We start from the raw sequence: 20,270 nt of genomic DNA on the forward strand, positions 1-20,270 counted from the left end.
ATTTCATTAATGAGCAACTTTGACTGTTGTGGTGGTGCATCTATTCTAGTTTGAGAACTATAAGTTAAAAGAACAAACTATACTTACCTTTATGGGTGTATATTGCACTTGTTGTTTTATTACATTCTGACTGGCCTGGCATGTCACACACTCTGACACCTATAAAGACATAGACATCAAATAGTTGAAATCAACTGCCACAATCAATTGACACTTATCAAATATATTGTTCTGCATTAAAGGTTGAATGAATTGACAAAGAATAGAGCAAAAACATTTAAAGCATCACTGTCAAAGAAAAAACACATATCTGCAAAAGTCTCCATTTCTTAAAACTGAAACAGAATGATTACAATTTGCTACATTACTAACATGAAAAAATGCTTTTAAAACCATTTTAATTCAGTTGTATCTTATTAAGATACCTTACTGGATCTTAATTTGTGATGACCAGAGAATGAATAAATATGAACCTATTATCTACCTATATTAATAGAAAAAGAACAGTGTCACATTTGAGAAACCTGCAAGAGAACACAGCTTGTGAAAATTACTCACCCATTTATCAATGTCAGCTGACATTCCAGGCCAGAAGAGTCTCTTAGAAATTGCATCTCTTGTTTTTTTTGGCCAGTGTGAGCTCCGGTGGAACCTGCATGGAAATCGATGAATATTGTATTCGCTTCTTCAGCACCACAGACCACCTTTATTTTGACTGGCCTTGCTTGTCCTTTGCTTTGTTTGCTTGTCCTTTTATATAGTATAGCGATCCACCTAAAAATATCAAATGAAATTATTTTTATTAAAAATAAGCACTTCACACCAATACAGCAACAAAGACATACCCGGAGATAGTAACAAAGGCACTGTTTCCTGTTGCGAAGTGTAGTGGACGAATATTGTCAAGGTTTTTCTTCCTCTGTGCTAATCAAGAATCAGCAGCTGCCTGTGCAGTTCTGCAGCTGTCAGTATTTATTGTGCCTTTTAGAAACATAACTGAGGCACAAGGTCCTCAATTGTTTATATACATATAAAAACAGACACACAGAAAGACACACGCATACGTACACATACACACCTATACACTTCAAAATGCATGTTCATAATACTTAAATAATAAGGGAGTCATTTTACAGCAGCCATCTATTCCTTTACATGCATGTCACACAATACTTACATGGTACACATACATACAATAATATTATATCATACCTTCAATAATTCACACTAAACAAAAGTATATTCATTATTGTATAATATAATAACTATATTTCTCCTAAGGAAGAATTTAAGATAAGATCTTTATTGTCACTATTACAGAAACAGTGAAAAAACAGTCCAGTGGCTCCCTGTTTAGCAACATAAGTTACACAAAAAGAGACAGACATCCTATTACAGTACGAGTGTCTGAGTGCAATGTGTACAATATGTCAGTCAAGGTAGTGTGTGCTTAATGACCTGCCCTATGCATAGTGCTGCTTAGAATTCTGGGGGGTGGATACTGTTTCACAGAAACAGTCATTCAGGGGGTGGGGGATGGGCGCATTTGGCTGCCTGTGGGTCAATCAATATGTTGCTGAATAATCCCAACTCTTTATCAGATTTTGATGTCCTGGCATGTTCTCCTCCAGGTTTGGTTCATTTGATTGCGAAACAGTACATCATTACAGTTAATCAGGTATTTTTTGTTGCATTTTAACAAATACTGCACATAGGATTGCTACACTGAAATATAGTAATCAAGAATGAAAACGAGGTGGTCACATTTATTTTTTTCACGTTCACGTTCACACCTTGTAGTCTTAATTGATTAACAGGTTTTACTTTAAAGTAGTTATATGGAGATGTATTTTAGTCACGCGAGTTGTGCGCACCAGTCACGGGCGAATGCGCATGTGACAAATTCTGGAGCGCACATTATGATGGTTGCGCATATAATAAGAAAAAAAGATGTAGAAAGGTACTTCGTACACAAAACGTCCGGAGGCAGTGTTTGGCTCAGCAAGTTAAACCTCAGTGCTCATGATCGGAAAGTCGCTGGTTCAAATTTACTCTCGGCATGTTTGTGGGTCCTTAAACAAGTCCCCTAGGTACTACAGCAGAAAGCCGTATTTTGCTCTCAGAGCGCAAAATGAGGGAGGTGAAAAGAGAATTTCCCAAGTATAACAAAGTATTCGGTGCCACTTTACAATAAGGCTACCCTTATAAAGGGGTTATGAATTGTTTATAAGCAGGTTATAAATTAGGTTGTACCACTTCGTAAATCATTAATAGACAATTATAAACAAGTTATACCACAGTTTTCTGTCATGCCCGGGTCGTCCGCTCCTCGTGTGTGCCACGCCCCCTGATTACCCATGTGTGATTACCTGATCGTCTCCTGCTGTGTCCGATTACTTTGATTAGTCCTGTCCTATTTTAAGTCCTGGTCTTACCTGTTTCCCTTGTCTGTCATTGATGTTAGTCGATGTTCGTGCTTCGTCTCCGAATAAACCCCTCGTTTGCCCTGATTTTCAGCTTCCAGCCTGTTTCTCGCTTGCCTGCCCGCACGATCGCCGTTCTGCTAGCCCTGATCGTGACATTTTCAATGCATTCCTACCAATTATAAGTGGTGAAGGGGGCCTTATTGCAAAGTGGTACCAAATATTCTAAGAATAACATTTAAATACGAATCAATAAAAATCAGCACGCAATCCTAAATCTTTTTGGACATTAATGTTGCTGCCAAATAGGCCTACCATATAAATCGCTTGGACCCCTAAAAATCACTCAGCTCTAAGGTCATAATCCACATATGCCTCAATTAAAAATTATTTATGGTTGTACATAATGAAATTCTGACTAAATGCCAATTTAGTGCACGCAACTTCATACTTACTTTCTACACAATATTTAGACGCTTTGCGTCGAAGATCACCTTTTTGGGCTTTCAAAAAACCTGGTGGGTATTGTCCTTTAGTTTTATAAATAAAAATCTTCTGATAAATTTCAGTATCCATGGCTAGATTATGCGATTTTATGTAGTTGAAATGTAACTAACCGGTTCTCTAGCACAGAGTCTCTGAGTCAAGGACCTTGTCTAATTGGCTGATGTTAAAGAGCGCCTTAAAGGTGTATGTGTAACATAAAAAAGTGAAATCTTTTTAAAAATTCAAAATGTCAGTATGAAATAGTTGATAAGTAATGTAATTCTGAAGCTATATTTTATAGACAAAAACATATATATGAATAATGAAGTAATGCCGAACAGTACTAACCCACGTATCCAGTTAATAATCTTTAGCACATCACAGGGAAACTGGGAACTTACACAGCCAATAGCCAGATTTGGAACATGATTATTATGCATTGTGTTGCAGTTATAGGTCTCATCTATTTAGATTTAGACACGGAGTCCTGATGATGAGTGCAAAAATAAAGGGCACAGCCTTGTAGACAACAATATTCCGTGTCATCACTTTTATTGATTCTAATTGATTTACAGTCAAAACATGAAAAAAATAAATCATACAGCTTTTAAAAAAAGTTCCGAGAAAAAAAGAAAAGAATACTTCTGACAGTAACAAATAGTACTACCTGAGCAAATTTCATTTATGTAGGACATTCAGACCCAGAATTCAAAGGGGGTGCAATTCCCGGCAGGTGCCCTAAAGTTGTTATCTTAGCAGATAGATTTGAAAAGGGTGCATACCGTTATGCTAAAGGACACACCCCCTTCCACCCCTGCATGTTCCTGTCAGTTCACCTCCTCATAATATGCTTTCCATAAACCTGCACAATAGCAAAAGATCAATAAACAGAGCGAACTTTGTAAGGTACTTATAACACAGGTACTGAGCCAGTTTCTTAAATACGAAACAAGTAAGCGGCCGTAAAATGCGCCCCCCCCCCACGCGCGCGCTGCACGTGATATGGCATTCATGAACTTATAATATCTATTTCTTTAAATATGTCGCTTGCTAGCAGCATTTCGTGATAGAATCAAAGGGGATAATGGAAATGAATTTCCTGCCAGGTTAGCCGTCATAAAGATAAATATCTTTTTTGTTTAGGTATTTCGGATCACTGTACCAGAACACTCTCTTCATTGTGGAGAAAGATAATTACTAGATATTTATAGGGAATAATATTGTGTAATTTGCTTTGATTCTTAAAGCGAAGGACTTCCTTGTTCTCAAACTAGTAAACTGACGACGAGACAAATAAATCACCTACGTTCTCGTTCGGGGCTCATCGTTTACATGTCAGTTTATCAGTTTTATATGGGTTAAATGCAGCCTTCGTGAAGTAGGACAGTGGTCTTCCAAATGTGCAAACGTAATTTAATATTTCTGTTGCATATTTAGAATGACGGAACAGCGTATTTTCCCACTTCGAATAGAAGAAAAGAGCGGTGCGCGCTCCCGACAGGGGGTGCATTTCACTGCAGGGGTGCAGAATTCGGCACAACACCTGTTAATATACCTTGGAAAAAGGTGTGGACTTTACCTTCTAAGTTATCAACAAATAAAGTAGAAGAAGTCACCTTTAAATTGACCAATAAAGTTTATCCTTCCAAATATTTTGCAATCTAAAAGGATCAGAGAGATTGACACCAGCTGTTCTTCCTGTGAATGTGACTGAAAAACTAATGTTCGTTTATTTTGGTCTTGCCCTTTTGCTGAAAAATTCTGCTCTGATATGCTTAACATGATACAAACAAATGTATGTCATAATTTTCAGTTTTCTTGTAAAGATGTTTTTTGCGGTTTTTTTTGTACCCGGAAGAATACATGTCACGACCGCCGTCGGGCGAGCAGGGAGCGGAGAATCAGGAGCTCCGGCTTATTAGGTAGAATAAACTGACGAGGCGGAGCACGACGTCAATGACGGAACTGGGGATACGTACTCTGACGTGGACTTAAATACACAGGACTGAATGAAACAACAAGAAACAGCCGATAACATCGGGCATCCACTTGAGGTTAACGAGGGGGGCGTGGCACACAGGAGGATCGTACAAGCCGGGCGCGACATCCATCCATCCATCCATTTTCCAAACCGCTTATCCTATTGGGTCGCGGGGGGTCCGGAGCCTATCCCGGAAGCAATGGGCACGAGGCTGGGAACAACCAAGGATGGGGGGGCAGCCCATCGCAGGGCACACTCACACACCATTCACTCTCACATGCATTCCTACGGGCAAGTTAGCAAGTCCAATTAGCCTCAGCATGTTTTTGGACTGTGGGGGGAAACCGGAGTACCCGGAGGAAACCCCACGACGACATGGGGAGAACATGCAAACTCCACACACATGTGACCCAGGTGGAGATTTGAACCCGGGTCCCAGAGGTGTGAAGCAACAGTGCTAACCACTGCACCACCATGCCCGGGCGCGACAATACGGATAAATTTAATACTGTTAATTTTATATTCATAAATATAAATACAATAAATCCAACCTTGTTCACAAATTAGACCTAATAAATTATATTAATCTAATCAGAAAGTCTAAAAATAAAAACAATCAGAACTGTATCCTGATTTGATGCTTTTTTTAACCTGATGTATAGACATAGTGCTAAAATGTTCTGTCATATTTGGTATTGAGATGGTATCTTTTACTTTGCAATAACTGTCTGAATATCTTTGTTCTTGTTTTGTTTAATGTTCTGTCTGTATAATGTTAGCTGTGCTTGTTGAGCATTGGAAATAAAAAAGTGTGATTCAAGTGTTTAGTCTGACCTTTACTTTGCTGCACCAGTTAATACATTTTGATGAAATTATAAAATTACACAGTTGTGTCTTTGACGCCTCATCCCCCAAATAGGTTTGATCCCATTTCTAAATTTCTCAAATCGCCACTGTTGATGATTTAAGTGTTACTGCAGTACCGCTTTTTACATGCACGATCATCCTGAATGTGTGTTATAACCGAATTACCTTTATTGTTACTAATTATTAAGTCACATAGATAATATCCCCCCAAAACCCTACGATGTGCCGCTGAGTCCGTGTCCATTTTTTGCATGAAACGGAGCTTATTTCCTGCCTGTAAACGAAAGTGAAATTAAGTGTCGGGATTTTAAAGGCAGCGTCGCTATTTTATCAAGAAACATTTTATCAGGATTCTGGAATAATTTAAAGATATTCTATGTTTCAAGGTAAGACTATATTATTATTATTATTATTATTATTATTATTATTATTATTATATAATAAAATGAATATGTTTTGCACAGCCTACATATATAGCGGGATTTAAAATAAATCAGCAGATTTGGCAAAAAGAGACAATGTCACGGTTTTTCGGTCTGGTGAGAACAGAATACTTAATCCTTGGCTTCTTATTATTCCAAATGTAATGAGAAATTTGAGTGTTCAATATAATTAAACATTAAATATACGTCCGTACAGCACAGTAGGTTACTGTACGTGTATCAGAAGAGTTTTCGAATTAAAATCAATAATATTTAATTACTTACGCTCAGCCATGAGTTCGCCTAATATACTGTGCTGCGTAAACATGGACCGGGGCGTAGGCTGTAATATTTTGAAGCTATATTAAGTTTTTCTTTTTTAAAGTGTTGGGGATTAATATGCTAGTGTGCCGAAACATCCGGGTTAAACTCAAGGCTTAACATTTTATTAAATCAAAGGTTTTACCACGGATCTGTTCTGTGTTCTCCAATCTGAAATTGTATTCATACTTTGCAGTCGTATTTAAACTGTTTAAAGCAAATAGTACGTAAGTCTGATGTGTGTGTGTGTGTGTGTGTGTGTGTGTGTGTGTGTGTGTGTGTGTGTGTGTGTGTGTGTGTGTGTGTGTGTGTGTGTGTGTGTGTGTGTGTGTGTGTGTGTGTGTGAGCTTTTTATTATCAGTGCCGAAAAGGGCGCAGCAGAGCCAACGAGCAGGAATGAATCACACATCGCGGACACCGAGCGGAGTAAATACGGAGGGGGGGAGTCACATTTTACCGGAAAATAAACACACGGTGTGATTTTAGAGACACAAACTTGACTTTTACACAGACGGTGGGTTTGCGCTTGTGGTAACGAAGCATTTTGAGCAACGCTTCCCCTTTTCCCCTGGGAGAAGCAAGGTAAGCGTCCCTTTCCCCAGAGAAAGACAAGACAAGACAAGACAGGTGTTCCAGCTCTTTCCGCGAGAAGTTATTCGTGAAAAACAAGTTATACAAGTGACCAATGAAAAACATGTTTGTGCAGTTCAACCTAGGCATAATAATATTATGAGTGAATCATGGACGACGTATATGAATCTCGGGATGATTAGTCCATACACGATCAGAATCAATGCATGCATCAATCACCTCATATGTATACGTCTGCTGGGGGCGGGGGTTGGGGGCACTCAGTCAAACCGTGAGTAGTGGAGCCAAACAGCCAAACAGAAATAGATCTCTCAGTGGAGGAGATTGATGATTTTATATCGTCAAAGGCGTCTAGGGATGTTTTAATACCATGGATACGCACCGCCCGCGTTAGAATGGGAGTCATCGTCTTCCTGTCTGTACTTGTCGAGCCGATTTTAATTTTTTTTCTTGTCAGTGCGAGAACGAGTGAAGGAAAAAAGGGAAAATCTTTGTGACTTCGACATGGTTAAAGTATATTTGGAACTGTTGTAATAGCGATTTGGAGGTTAAATGGTGGAGAAATTAAATAGTTGGGAGCTGAGCAAGACTCTAAGCCGTCGTCCTGAACGAGATCACGTGACTTCTTGGCTTCTGATGAGTCACACCTGTTCTCAGGTAAATATCCAGGTAGGATAGAAAAACGTACTGGACAGTAGCTCTGCAGGACCGGAGATGGAGACCCCTGCTGTACAGTGTTTGACATGGTTTTCAAATTATGATAAAATTCATTTTTATAAAAACACTTTGTAATGTTACAAACATACACAACCTACTGAAAATATACCATTAAATTCTATCCCCGAACTTGTCATACTTTTACGTCCCTTGGAAATCAGTCTCAGAATCAGAATCAGAAGGAATTAGATTCCGGTCGATGGTCTCAAGCACAACAGTGTAAAAACAACAACAATCTACAATATGAATATGTAATGTGGATTTATATTTATAAATATAGAGGAAAATATTAAAATGTATAAAAGTGTTGTTTTTATGTATAATATGTATAATATATATATAGGGGGTGGCATGGTGGTGCAGTGGTTAGCATTGTCACCTCACACCTCTGGGACCCGGGTTCGAGTCTCCGCCAGCAACTCCGCCCGAGTCAACTATTTAATTCTCCGGTCACATGTGTGTGGAGTTTGCATGTTCTCCCCATGTCGTCGTGGGGTTTCCTCCGGGTACTCCGGTTTCCCCCCACAGTCTAAAAACATGCTGAGGCTAATTCGAGTTGCTAAATTGCATGTGAGAGTGAATGGTGTGTAATTATGCCCTGCGATGGGCTGGCCCCCCATCCTGGGTTGTTCCCTGCCTCGTGCCCATTGATTCCGGGATAGGCTCCGGACCCCCCGCGACCCAGTAGGATAAGCGGTTTGGAAAATGGATGGATGGATGGATACATACATATATATATATATATACATACACACACATAAAGTGTGTAAATGAACAATACGATATAGTAAGCAACGTAAATCTTATATACAGAAAATACAAAGATTACAGAAATATATCCCACAGACTGTACATACAGTGCAGTTGCAGTGCTGTAGGTGTTTAGCAGTGTGACAGATCAGCTGTTTAGGAGGGAGATGGCGAGGGGAGAGAAGCTGTTCCTGTGTCGGGTGTCCTGGTCTGCAGGCTTCTATATCGTCTGCCAGAGGGCAGCAGCTCAGAAAGTCTGTGTCCAGGCTGTGTGGGATCTGTGATGATTTTCCTGCCCTTTTCCTGGATCTTGAGAGAGACAGGTCCTGGATGGAGGGCAGGGGGGCACCGATGATCTTTCTGCTGTCCGTACGGTCCGCTGCAGTCTCTCCCTGTCCTGTTTGGTGGCTGCTCCATACCAGACTGTGATGGAGGGCAGGGGGCACCGATGATCTTTCTGCTGTCCGTACGGTCCGCTGCAGTCTCTCCCTGTCCTGTTTGGTGGCTGCTCCATACCAGACTGTGATGGAGGGCAGGGGGGCACCGATGATCTTTCTGCTGTCCCTACGGTCCGCTGCAGTCTCTTCCTGTCCTGTTTGGTGGCTGCTCCATACCAGACTGTGATGGAGGGCAGGGGGCACCGATGATCTTTCTGCTGTCTGTACGGTCCGCTGCAGTCTCTTCCTGTCCTCTTTGGTGGCTGCTCCATACCAGACTGTGATGGAGGGCAGGGGGGCACCGATGATCTTTCTGCTGTCCCTACGGTCCGCTGCAGTCTCTTCCTGTCCTGTTTGGTGGCTGCTCCATACCAGACTGTGATGGAGGAGCAGAGGACAGACTCAGTGACTGCAGTGTAGAACTGGATCAGCAGCTCCTGTGGAAGACTGTACTTCCTCAGTTGTCTCAGGAAGTACATCCTCTGCTGGGCCTTTTTGAGGATGGAGGAGATGTTGGTCTCCCACTTCAGGTTCTGGGAGATGGTGGTACCCAGGTACTTGAAGAACTCCACAGTAGACACCGGGCTGTCTGATATGGTGAGGGGGAGCAATGATGACGGACGTCTCCTGAAGTCCACTGTCATCTCTACAGTCTTGTGCGTGTTCAGCTCCAGGTTGTACTGACTGCACCAGAGTACCAGCCGCTCCACTTCCTGCCGGTATGCAGACTCATCACCATCCTGAATGAGTCCAATGATGGTGTCGTCTGCAAACTTCAGGAGTTTTACAGCTGAGTTCCTGGAGGTGCAGTCATTGGTGTAGAGGGAGAAGAGCAGTGGGGAGAGGACACATCCTTCAGGGGCACCGATACTGAGGGACCGTGTTTCAGAAGTGACCCCCCCAGCCTTACTTGCTGCTTCCTCTTTGTCAGGAAGCTGGTGATCCACTGGCAGGTAGCTGGTGACACATTGAGCTGGGAGAGTTTGGAGGAGAGGAGATTAGGCACAATGGTGTCAAAAGCCGAACTAAAGTCCACAAACAGGATACTGGCATAAGTTCCTGGACGGTCGAGATGTTGCAGGATATAATGCAGCCCCATATTCACTGTATCATCCAGCGACCTGTTTGCCCGGTAGGCAAACTGCAGGGGGTCCAGCTGGTGTCCTGTAATGTCCTTCAAATGGGCTAAAACCAGGCGTTCAGAGGATTTCATGACCACAGACGTCAAGGCGACAGGTCTGTAGTCATTCAGTTCTGTGATGGTGGGTTTCTTGGGGACGGGATAATGGTGGAGCGTTTGAATCAGGAGGGAACTTCACACAGCTCCAGGGATCTATTGAAGATGCGGGTGAAGATGGGAGCCAGCTGATCAGCACAGGTTCTGAGGCAGGAGGGGGAGACACCGTCTGGTCTGGGGGCTTCTTGGATTTCTGTTTCTGGAACAGCCGGCTCACATCCGCTTCGTGTATTCTGAGTTCCAGGGGGGAGGGTAGGGGGGTGATAGGTGTGATGGAGGTCGTGGTTTTTGTACTGTACTGTGTAGATGGACTTTGTTTAAGTACATCTGCCCTCCCCTGGTCTGCTGGAATATCACTGCTGTATACATGCACCCACTGCAGTCACCGATCCGCCTGTCGATCTCCCGCTCCATCCTTCCCTCACTTGTGAACAAGACCTTGAGATACTTAAACTCCTCCACTTGGGGAAAGACCCCCTCCCCAACCCGGAGAGAGCACTCCACCCTTTTCCGGCTGAGGACCATGGTCTCGGATTTGGAGGTGCTGATTCTCATCCCAGCCGCTTCACACTGCGAACTGCTCCAGTGAGAGCCGAAGGTCACGGTCTGATGAGCCCAACAGAACCACATCATCTGCAAAAAGCAGAAACCCAATCCTGAGGTCACCAAACCGGACACCCTCAACTCCCTGGTTGTGCCTAGAAATTCCATCCATAAAAGTCTAGTGACCCCCGTCCAGGGGAGGGAGAACGTGAATCCATGTTTTTACTCATCATAAGGGGTCAAATGAGCCGCAGTTCGTCTGGTTCCTCACCCAGGACCTGTTTGCCATGGGTGACCCTACCAGGGGCATAAAGCCCCGGGCAGCTTAGCTCATGGGATCACTGGAACACGCAAACCCCTCCACCACGATAAGGTGTCGGCTCCAGGAGAGGATGTTTATACATATATTTATAAAAAAATGTGGCATTGAAATTTTGCACTAAACCTCTTTACTATGTGTAATTCTACACATGGAACATAACAGAATGGAGACACAATTCATCAGTTTGATGTAAAAATGCTGAGTACTCGATATTGTGTATTTATCTATGTATCTACTTACCCTTCATGTTCACAGAGGCCCCAGCAGGAATCATCTGGTCTGGATCAGCATAAAAATGGATGGATCTGCTTCTGAAATGTGCCCCCCTGTGGGGTGTAACAGAAAGAACCCTGAGAGGTAACAGTGTTACAGCCCACTAGCATGCATGTCTCTCTGGGTCTTTAGTCAGGCCAGAACATAAAAGTAAACTGGGCTCCTAGTTAGGGCTGGTCAGTGGGCAGCACTTTAATATGTGTAGCTTAATAAAAAGACCTCGCCATCTTCTGTCTTCACCGTCTTCTTCCACAATCAGCCAGTTCTTTTATACTAGAGGCGAGCAACAGACCATCCCTCCTGTACAAAATGGCCACATAACAAAACTAAACAAACAAACAAAAACATATATAAACAGGTAAAAAGGAACATCAGTCAAGTCTAGTTATGGAGGTTTTTAACGGTCATACTAAAAGTTTCATATAATATCTAAATTTTAGATGAGACAATTTCCTTAACAGCTGACTGTAAATAAGTCTGTTTACATCAAGAGCTTCACAGCGTATCAAAGTACATGAAGGCAGAGCAGAAGGCTAAACAGCAGTGTGATGTCGTCCCCATTGTATGAATTATATTTATACCATGAGGGTTTGTTTCCTCTCGCTGCCCACAGTGTCCTGATGAAGAGAGCAGACTCCCCTGTACCCAGCTGTGTTTCCCTGAAGAGTGACGTGTCAATGGACCCCCTACTCAACTTCAGAGAGGGACCTTTTCCTACAGATCAAAGGTAAATGTGCATTTAAACAAACACTGTTAATGACAATCAGACTCTCAGTCAAATGGCACAGAGACACATACAAGCTATGAGGAAATAACATATTTATTATGAATGCACCAATTTTTAGCTTTAACAGATTCCATCACCGTGAGAATTTAAACAAAGGTTTTGTCTGTATTCTATATAAATAACATCTGAGGTAAATGGATGAGGATTACTGTAATATCTGACTTTCTGCGAGCCGGAATTGGAAGTTATTTAATCGCAAAGTGGATTTTAAATTTCAGTCCTCAGCACAGAGCTGGAAAAAACTGGTTTGCCTGTTACCCCCCTGCATGTCCATTAAAGAATGACTCAACAATAGATTGTCGTCTCGTGAGATGTATGTTTCTGTTTTGATAACAAATAATTTCACTCTCATAAATTCATTAGATCATATTCAGACGAAGGCTTCAGTTTAACATGTTTAGTCAAACTGTGTGGCTTAAACAATAAACTACTATCATCAGACAAAATAGAGAAAGACTGTTAGTTTCTTTGCCAAAGGTGACGTTTAAATACTTGCTGATTCAGATCATAATTAACGTGACACTGTAGTGGTTCTCATCCCCTGAGTATAAAATAAGATGATTTGTTGATCCAAGAGGGGAAATTCTCTTGTGTTCAGCAGCAAAGTGTTATGTTATTTATATGATTAAAAACAGAGAGCAGCTTTTACCACATTAAAAATGGGACGTTAAGGCTGGCTGTGGGGGCTGCACATCGACAGCAGGCATTGTGGTGTCTAACGGCAGCAGGAAGGAAAGATCCCCAGTAGCGCTTCTTCGCTCACAGTGGGGGAATGAGCCGGTGGCTGAAGGTGCTCCAAGATAGCGCCCCCTGGAGCCTCGGCTGGGTTATGAACTGGGCCAGTGGGACCAGTGCCCTGGGGCCTCAGGACATTAGAAGCTGTGAGTCACAACATTTATAGAGCAAGCCATGAAATGTGCCCCCCTGTGGGGTGTAACAGAAAGAGCCCTGAGAGGTAACAGTGTTACAGCCCACTAGCATGAATGTCTCTCTGGATCTATAGTCAGACCATAGGGCACTTGGCACGGTTTTTCAAAAGTCTTGCTGGATGTGTTGTCATAGCAGCACATCCAAATCCTCAAACCTGCTCAGAGCAGGTTTGTTCTGCGTAAACTAGGATTAGCTCACAGACTTAATAGTGTCCGTGCATGGAAATGGGTTCAGTCATGGCCTCGCCATTCATATACGTAAAATCAACAAACACATACATACACACACAAACTCATACATACAAACATATATATATATATGAATGAAATGTTGTGTTTGTACTTTAACTTGTTCCCATGTCCTGCATGATTGTGCGTGTATTTGATCTGTAATTATGACAATAAAATAATGATGAAACACTGGAAACGTAATACTACATTCAAGTGATAAATACAATAACTAAAAATTACATTTAATTTGTCGGACACTTTTTGCCAGCCGTCTTTTCTGGTTTGGGTCGCTTTTGATGTGTTTCCTTTAGTAGATACTAAATCTTTGAATTCATCATACTCCTCTGTAGCATTCCCCTCGGATTGATGGCCGAAAAACTTGACTGATGGTTCACGATTTATTTAAAATAAATTAATTACCAAAAAAAAACGTAGCCAACGTAAGAGCTTGTGCCTTTACCGGGAGGGGGGGGGGGTTTAAACCATTTACAAAATATCATAAAGCAAAAGACAAACACGTTCTTCGCTTAGCTTAACTTAACGATGTTCTGGTAACGGAAGTCCCTCAAAAAAAGGGGTCCCACTAAATAAAACTACATAAGCATAAATGAATGTATACAAATGAATACAGAATACAAACGTGTTAAACAAAATCTGCAATACGCAACTCAATATGTTTTGCAACATTAATTAGTCTCGTGTCAAACCTTGGGGTTATTTACACTCCCACCAAAATTACGTCTGTTCCAAGCAATACCCACAAACACAAATATTTTTCAAATCTGTATCATTTGGAAAATAAAGCATAAACATCAGTGAAATGTACTTAAGTAGCTTCTCATAACAAGACTAACCTCTGCACTGGACGTTCTAGCACTGACAGCTTACCAAGGCGTTCCCCTTTCTCGCTAAGTCTCTTATCTCCTATACATATTTTACCCTTTCTTACCAGTCCATCTTCATCAGTGACAGTCTCTAAAATCCATCCAGTTTCCATTCACATCTGGGTAACCAGTCATCCACAAGCATCACTGTATCTCCCGCTTGTACATTTCTCTTCGGTGTGTGCCAACGCTGTCTTGCAATAATAATGTGGAGATGCTCCCTTTCCAGCGACTCCAAAATTGTTCCGCCAGATACTGTACTCTGCGCCATCTCCTTTGTCCATAAAGGTCCTCCCTAACAAACTTCCCTGGAGGAGGTAGAGCCATGTTGGACTTCATTGTAAGTAGATGATTGGCTGTGAGTGGTTCCATACTATCAGGGTTGCACAGGTTGTCCACAGTAAGTGGGCGACTGCTGACTATAGCCATGACTTCATAAAACAACGTTCGCAGAGAAGTACCGTTGAGTCTGCAAGAGGCCAATGATAATGTGGAGTTCAACACACTCCTTATGGTCCTTATCTGGCACTCCCACACACCTCCGGCGTGACAGGAGTGAGGTGCGTTGAAAACAAAATCACAATGGTTTTCGGATAGAAAGGTGGTGAGTCTGGGAGTGTCAAGTTCTTGTAAAGCTTTGTTCAATTCGTTCTTTGCCCCCACAAAGTTGGTGCCTTGATCACATTGGATTTGTCGAACAGCACCACGAATTGCAATGAAACATCTCAGACCATTTATAAAGGCACCAGTGGACATCCTCTAACATTTCACTATGGATCGCTCGTGAGCAGAAGCAAGTGAAAAGCAAACCATATCTTTTATGCTGCTTTCTTCCCTCTCTAGTGGTAAAGGGACCAAACAGTCCATGCCACACTATGAGAAAGGTGGGGAGGGCTCTACACCTTCCTTTGGAAGGTCACTCATTCTTTGACCTTCTGGAGATCTTCTGAGTCTCTGGCAAGTGACACACTGCCGGATAAAAGATGCAACTGCTCTGCTTATTCCAGGAGTCCAGTAGCCATTGGATCTGATTTCATTGATGGTAAAGCCCTCGCCTTGATGTCTTACTCTTTCATGATAATGACTAATTATCAGCTTAGTCACATGATGGTTTTTTGATAAGATCACTGGGTGTCTGAGTAAGTTGGAGAAGGATGATCGACTGAGCCTTCCTCCCACCCTGATCATGCCATCTGCATCTAAAAAGGCATCTACTGTAGGTGCTGCACCTTGGGATGATCTGGCAGCTGACCTCCCTTTTTCAGTAACTGTATTTCTTGCTTGTATACCTGCTTTTGGAGGTGTTTGACGATGACATGCCCTGCACTTTCCAATGCGCTTACATTAGCGGGGCCATTTATTTTTCCTTTAACTCCTCGCAAAAGGCAAGAAATGGCCTTAGTAGCCTGCAACCATGATGAGAACTCGGACAAGCGGTCAGCGACACCACACCCCTGTATGCAGCGTTCCAGTTCTTCTCACCTCTGGATCACCTATTAGAGGTTCCAATACTACATCTGTTATTATCGGTATTTCCTGTTTCCAGAGGAACACAGAACCACCAAACCAATTTGAGGAAACAACTCATTCATGGTTTTCCCTCTAGAGGCAGTGTCTGCTGGATTCTCTTCTGTTGAGACATAAAGCCATTGTTGAGGATTTGTACTGTGGCGAAATGTCTGAACCCTATTGGCTACAAACGTGTGAAAGCGTCATGCATCATTATTTATGTAGCCTGGAACTACTTTGGAGTCAGTCCAGAAGAACTCCTCCACATTCAAATAGCTAAGCTCTTCTCTAAGCATATTGCTGACTGTGACTGAGACTACTGCCGCTGATAATTCTAGCCTTGGTATGGTGGTCACCTTTGTGGGAGCTACACGGGACTTTGCTATGATGAGAGCACAGTGGACCTTTCCTTTCTCATTCTTGACTCTCGGATAGGAGCACTGACCATACCCTAAGGTGCTTGCGTCAAAGACGTGGTGTAACTCTCTCTTCACAACCCTTACAAAATTGAGAGGTAAGTAGCATCTATTTATGTTCATGGTCTTTAACTTGACAAGGTCCCTTTGCCAGCTCTCCAGCTCCTCTGGCAGTGGGTCGTCCCAGCCAGTACCTTGGCGACACATTTCCTGGAGGATCCTTTTCCCTTTAAGGAAATATGGAGCAAGGAACCCAAGAGGATCGAATATAGAAGCAATGGTAGACAGTATTCCCCGTCGTGTCATTGGTTGTTCCTTTAGAGTGATCTTAAACTTAAAGCAATCACTTTCTGTGTTCCACTGAATCCCCAGCGCTCGTTCCAGGGGGCTGTCATTGAAAGTGATTTCCTTTGCCTTACCATCTGCAGCACACTCTGATGAGGGTGTGCTCTGTGAAACAGCATGGGTGTTTGACACAAACTTGAGAAGACGAAGGCCACCCTTTGCACATACCTCTCTTGCCTCCTGTGCTAACTGAATGGCCTTCTCCACTTTCCATGCTTGTGACTCCATCATCCACGTAGAAGTCTCTTTCAATAAAGTGGGACCCTAATGGATGAGAGTGTCTGCTCTCATTAGCTAAACGTTTAAGTCCATAGTTTGCACAGCCAGGAGACGATACTGCTTCAAAAAGATGTTCCTTCATTCGGTATTCTTTTGGCTGTGGACTCATGTCTCCATCTTTCCACCACAGGAAGCGCAGATAGTTGCGGCCGTTCTCCTTGACATGGAACTGATGAAACATTTTCTCTATGTCACATGTCAGAGCAATGATTTTGCCGAAACCTTATGAGAACGCCAGTTAGATTATTAATTATGTCTGAACCTGGAAGTAGATGTTCATTTAGGCTAGTACCATTGTCCTTTGCAGAGCAGTCAAACACAACACGCAACTTATCTGGCTTTTTTGGATGGTAGACACCATGGTGGGGAATGAACCATCGTTCACCATGAGTGCCAAAACCATGGACCTCTTCAGCATCACCTCTCTCAATGATATCCTTCATGTTTGTAGTGTAATCTTGTTTATATTTCTCATCCTTGCAGAATATAAGCCCTAAATGTCTGAGCCTGACTTCAGCAAGCTGCCTGTTATCAGGTAAATGTGGCCGTTGTATAAAAGTAAGTGGCATTTCATAACGTCCTTGGTAGGTTTTCTTTATACCTTCCTTGAGCCTGTCCAGGATAATTAGATCCTCTTGAGAGTTTGCCTTAAACTCTCCTCTGACATCCTTGAAATCCAACTCCAGGACTTGAAGTATATCTGTTGGTGTTATTAGAGGCAGCTCCTGTACCGCAGCTCGGTGACATAAGACAAATTCTGCGGTTGTATCAAGCTAAGGTGTTGGGCAGCCAACGATACTCCATCCTAAGTCTGTTAGCACAGCATATGGTTCATTGTCTCTACCTAGTATCACCTGTCTAGGCGCCAGCGATCCTGAACAGTTGTACCCAATTAAGAGTCAAACATCACATGCGTTGGAATGTGATCACGATTGAGAGGTATGCAGTCTTTGGTGTATGCAGGAGAGAGAGCAATGTGCACCGATGAATTGTAACCCCTTACACAGAGTACTGATTCTCTCTCACTCTTCATCACCATATTCTCTCCCAACATGGTGGTGAGTTTCATCTGCACTGGGTAAGTGTCCATTTGTAATTCATTGCTCACCTCTTTGTCAGTGAAAGTGCTGTCACTGTGCGTGTCTAATAAAGCAAGTTGTTCCTTTGCTGGATCTTTGACCCAGGATACCCACACAGGTACAATCATGGAGGTGCTATGTGACTGTTCTTGACTGGTGGCATTAAGTGACATAGCAGCTGTAGTTTCCTTACATTGCTTGTAGCTGTGCTTATATCAGGCACAGGTTGGTCTCTACTTCCATTCTTCTCATAGCTGTAATCATGAAGACTAGTGGGGTGCCTTCTCCTGCATACCTCACAGCTATGGCGATGACGGCATTCCTTTGCACGGTGACCTGGTTTTAAACAAGCATAGCTCAGCTTATTGTCCTTTACATATGAACTTCGGTTCTCAGGAGACATTTTCATAAGACCAGGATATCTGTGGAGTTGATGCTTGTTACACTGGCATCAGATGCATGGAGCCCATACTCTGTCGTTAGTTGATGTCTCTTTATCCCTGCCAACAGTGGCTTGAGTGCTGAGAACATTAGCCCTGTTTCTTTTAGGTTCCCTTGTGATTATTTTATCCTGGTGTGAATCCACTGAGTGAAGTGCATGTAGGCAGGTGACAAGATTGCATGCAATTTCTGCCTCAATTGATATGAATCTGGCAAGGTCTTGGAAAGATGGGAATTCGCCATCTTCCATGAGGGCTACCGTAACCCGACGATTACAGCGCAATGCTACCCAGTCAGGTAGCTTCTGAATTAATGTTTGATTTTCCCCACAGTCACTCAGTATGTCTAGGCCCTTTGCATGAGGCATAGTTTGCAAACAGGCATTTAAAAATCAGAAAATGTCTGTAACCCTTCGGCATCTTTGGACCGTATTTGTGGCCATTTTGAGAGCCTCTCCGGAAATGCCCTTTGGATGATGAATGGCTGACCGTATGGCTGACCGTGTGGCTGACCGTATGGCTGACTGTATCACTGACCGTATCACTGACCGTATGGCTGACCGTATCGCTGACCATATGGCTGACTGTATCACTGACTGTATGGCTGACCCTATGGCTGACCGTATGGCTGACCGCATGGCTGACCGGATCCCCATTAAACATCGCAGGCTCTGGCATTGGGAGCCTGTTAACGGCTTTGCTGTTCTGAATAGCTTGAGCCAGGTAAGACACATCAGTGAGGGATGGTGTTGTGACATCATGCGAAGGTTGATGTCTGTTATACAGTAGGTGCTTTGAGTTTTGCAGTCAAACTTAAAGGTCTGGCCATCCATCCATCCATCCATTTTCCAAACCGCTTATCCTACTGGGTCGAGGAGGGTCCGGAGCCTATCCCGGAAGCAATGGGCATGAGGCAGGGAACAACCCTGGATGGGGGGCCAGCCCATCGCAGGGCACACTCACACACCATTGACTCTCACACGCACACCTATGGGCAATTTAGCAACTCCAATTAGCCTCAGCATGTTTTTGGACTGTGGGGGGAAACCGGAGTACCCGGAGGAAACCCCACGACGACATGGGGAGAACATGCAAACTCCACACACGTGACCCAGGCGGAGACTCGAACCCGCGTCCCAGAGGTGTGAGGCAACAGTGCTAACCACTGCACCACCATGCCGCCCCCTGGGTGCTTAAACCATTTAAAAAAATTTCATAAAGCAAAACACAAACACGTTCTCCGCTTACTTTAGCTTAACGATGTTCTGGTAACCGAAAAAAAGTCCCTCAAAAAATGGGGGTCCCACTAAATAAAACTACATAAGCATAAATGAATGCATACAAATGAATACAGAATACAAATGTATATTAAAAATATGCAATACGCAACTCAATATGTTTTGTAACATTAATTAGTCTCGTGTCAAACCTTATTATTTACATAATTATTTACACTTGTTATTTACATCCTCTAATAAAAGGTCCTGCTCGGATTGCGTGAAAAATTGCTCCCTGTTTTTTGACGTTTTGCAGAACCCAATGAGAGACTTGCCGATCAAGGTTTCTAGACTCGATGTATATGGGCTGTTCAAGCAGTGAAGGCACGTGCAATCATCTCGGACGGATGGATCCAGCTAGACTAATCTACTACACAGCTGCGTTTGAAAAACTGACTTATCCCGGATGAGTTTCACTGGCATTAACTCATCCAAGATGAGGCATCTGATCTCGGATGATTTAAGCGATGTACGGAAAATACCCCGAGGGCCTCAAGGGGGTATTCCATGAAAGTGAAGGGTCAGCCATACGGTCAGCGATATGGTCAGCCATGCGGTCAGCCATACGGTCAGCGATACGGTCAGCCATACGGTCAGCGATACGGTCAGCCATATGGTCAGCGATACGGTCAGTGATACAGTCAGCCATACGGTCAGCCATACGGTCAGCGATACGGTCAGCCATACGGTCAGTGATACGGTCAGCGATACGGTCAGTGATACG

General features: G+C 43.0%; 1 protein-coding gene across 5 annotated transcripts in view; it reads left to right on the forward strand.

The window, feature by feature from the left end:
• Positions 1–5,900: 5,900 nt before the first annotated feature.
• Positions 5,901–20,270, forward strand: part of LOC125722163 (NACHT, LRR and PYD domains-containing protein 12-like) — a 69,129-nt gene continuing 54,759 nt past the window's right edge. The window contains exons 1-3 of one of the 5 annotated variants that reach the window (XM_048998324.1): positions 5,901–6,143; positions 11,353–11,454; positions 11,984–12,097. In XM_048998324.1, coding sequence (XP_048854281.1) covers positions 11,393–11,454; positions 11,984–12,097 — 176 coding nt within the window. In that variant the 5' untranslated portion in view covers positions 5,901–6,143; positions 11,353–11,392. Of the gene's footprint in view, positions 6,144–7,395; positions 7,749–11,352; positions 11,455–11,983; positions 12,098–20,270 lie in introns of those variants that run through there. The other 4 variants (XM_048998326.1, XM_048998328.1, XM_048998327.1 and 1 more) reach the window with 4 other exon arrangements.

Source organism: Brienomyrus brachyistius, unplaced genomic scaffold, assembly GCF_023856365.1.
Source record: "Brienomyrus brachyistius isolate T26 unplaced genomic scaffold, BBRACH_0.4 scaffold37, whole genome shotgun sequence".
Classification (NCBI taxonomy): domain Eukaryota; kingdom Metazoa; phylum Chordata; class Actinopteri; order Osteoglossiformes; family Mormyridae; genus Brienomyrus; species Brienomyrus brachyistius.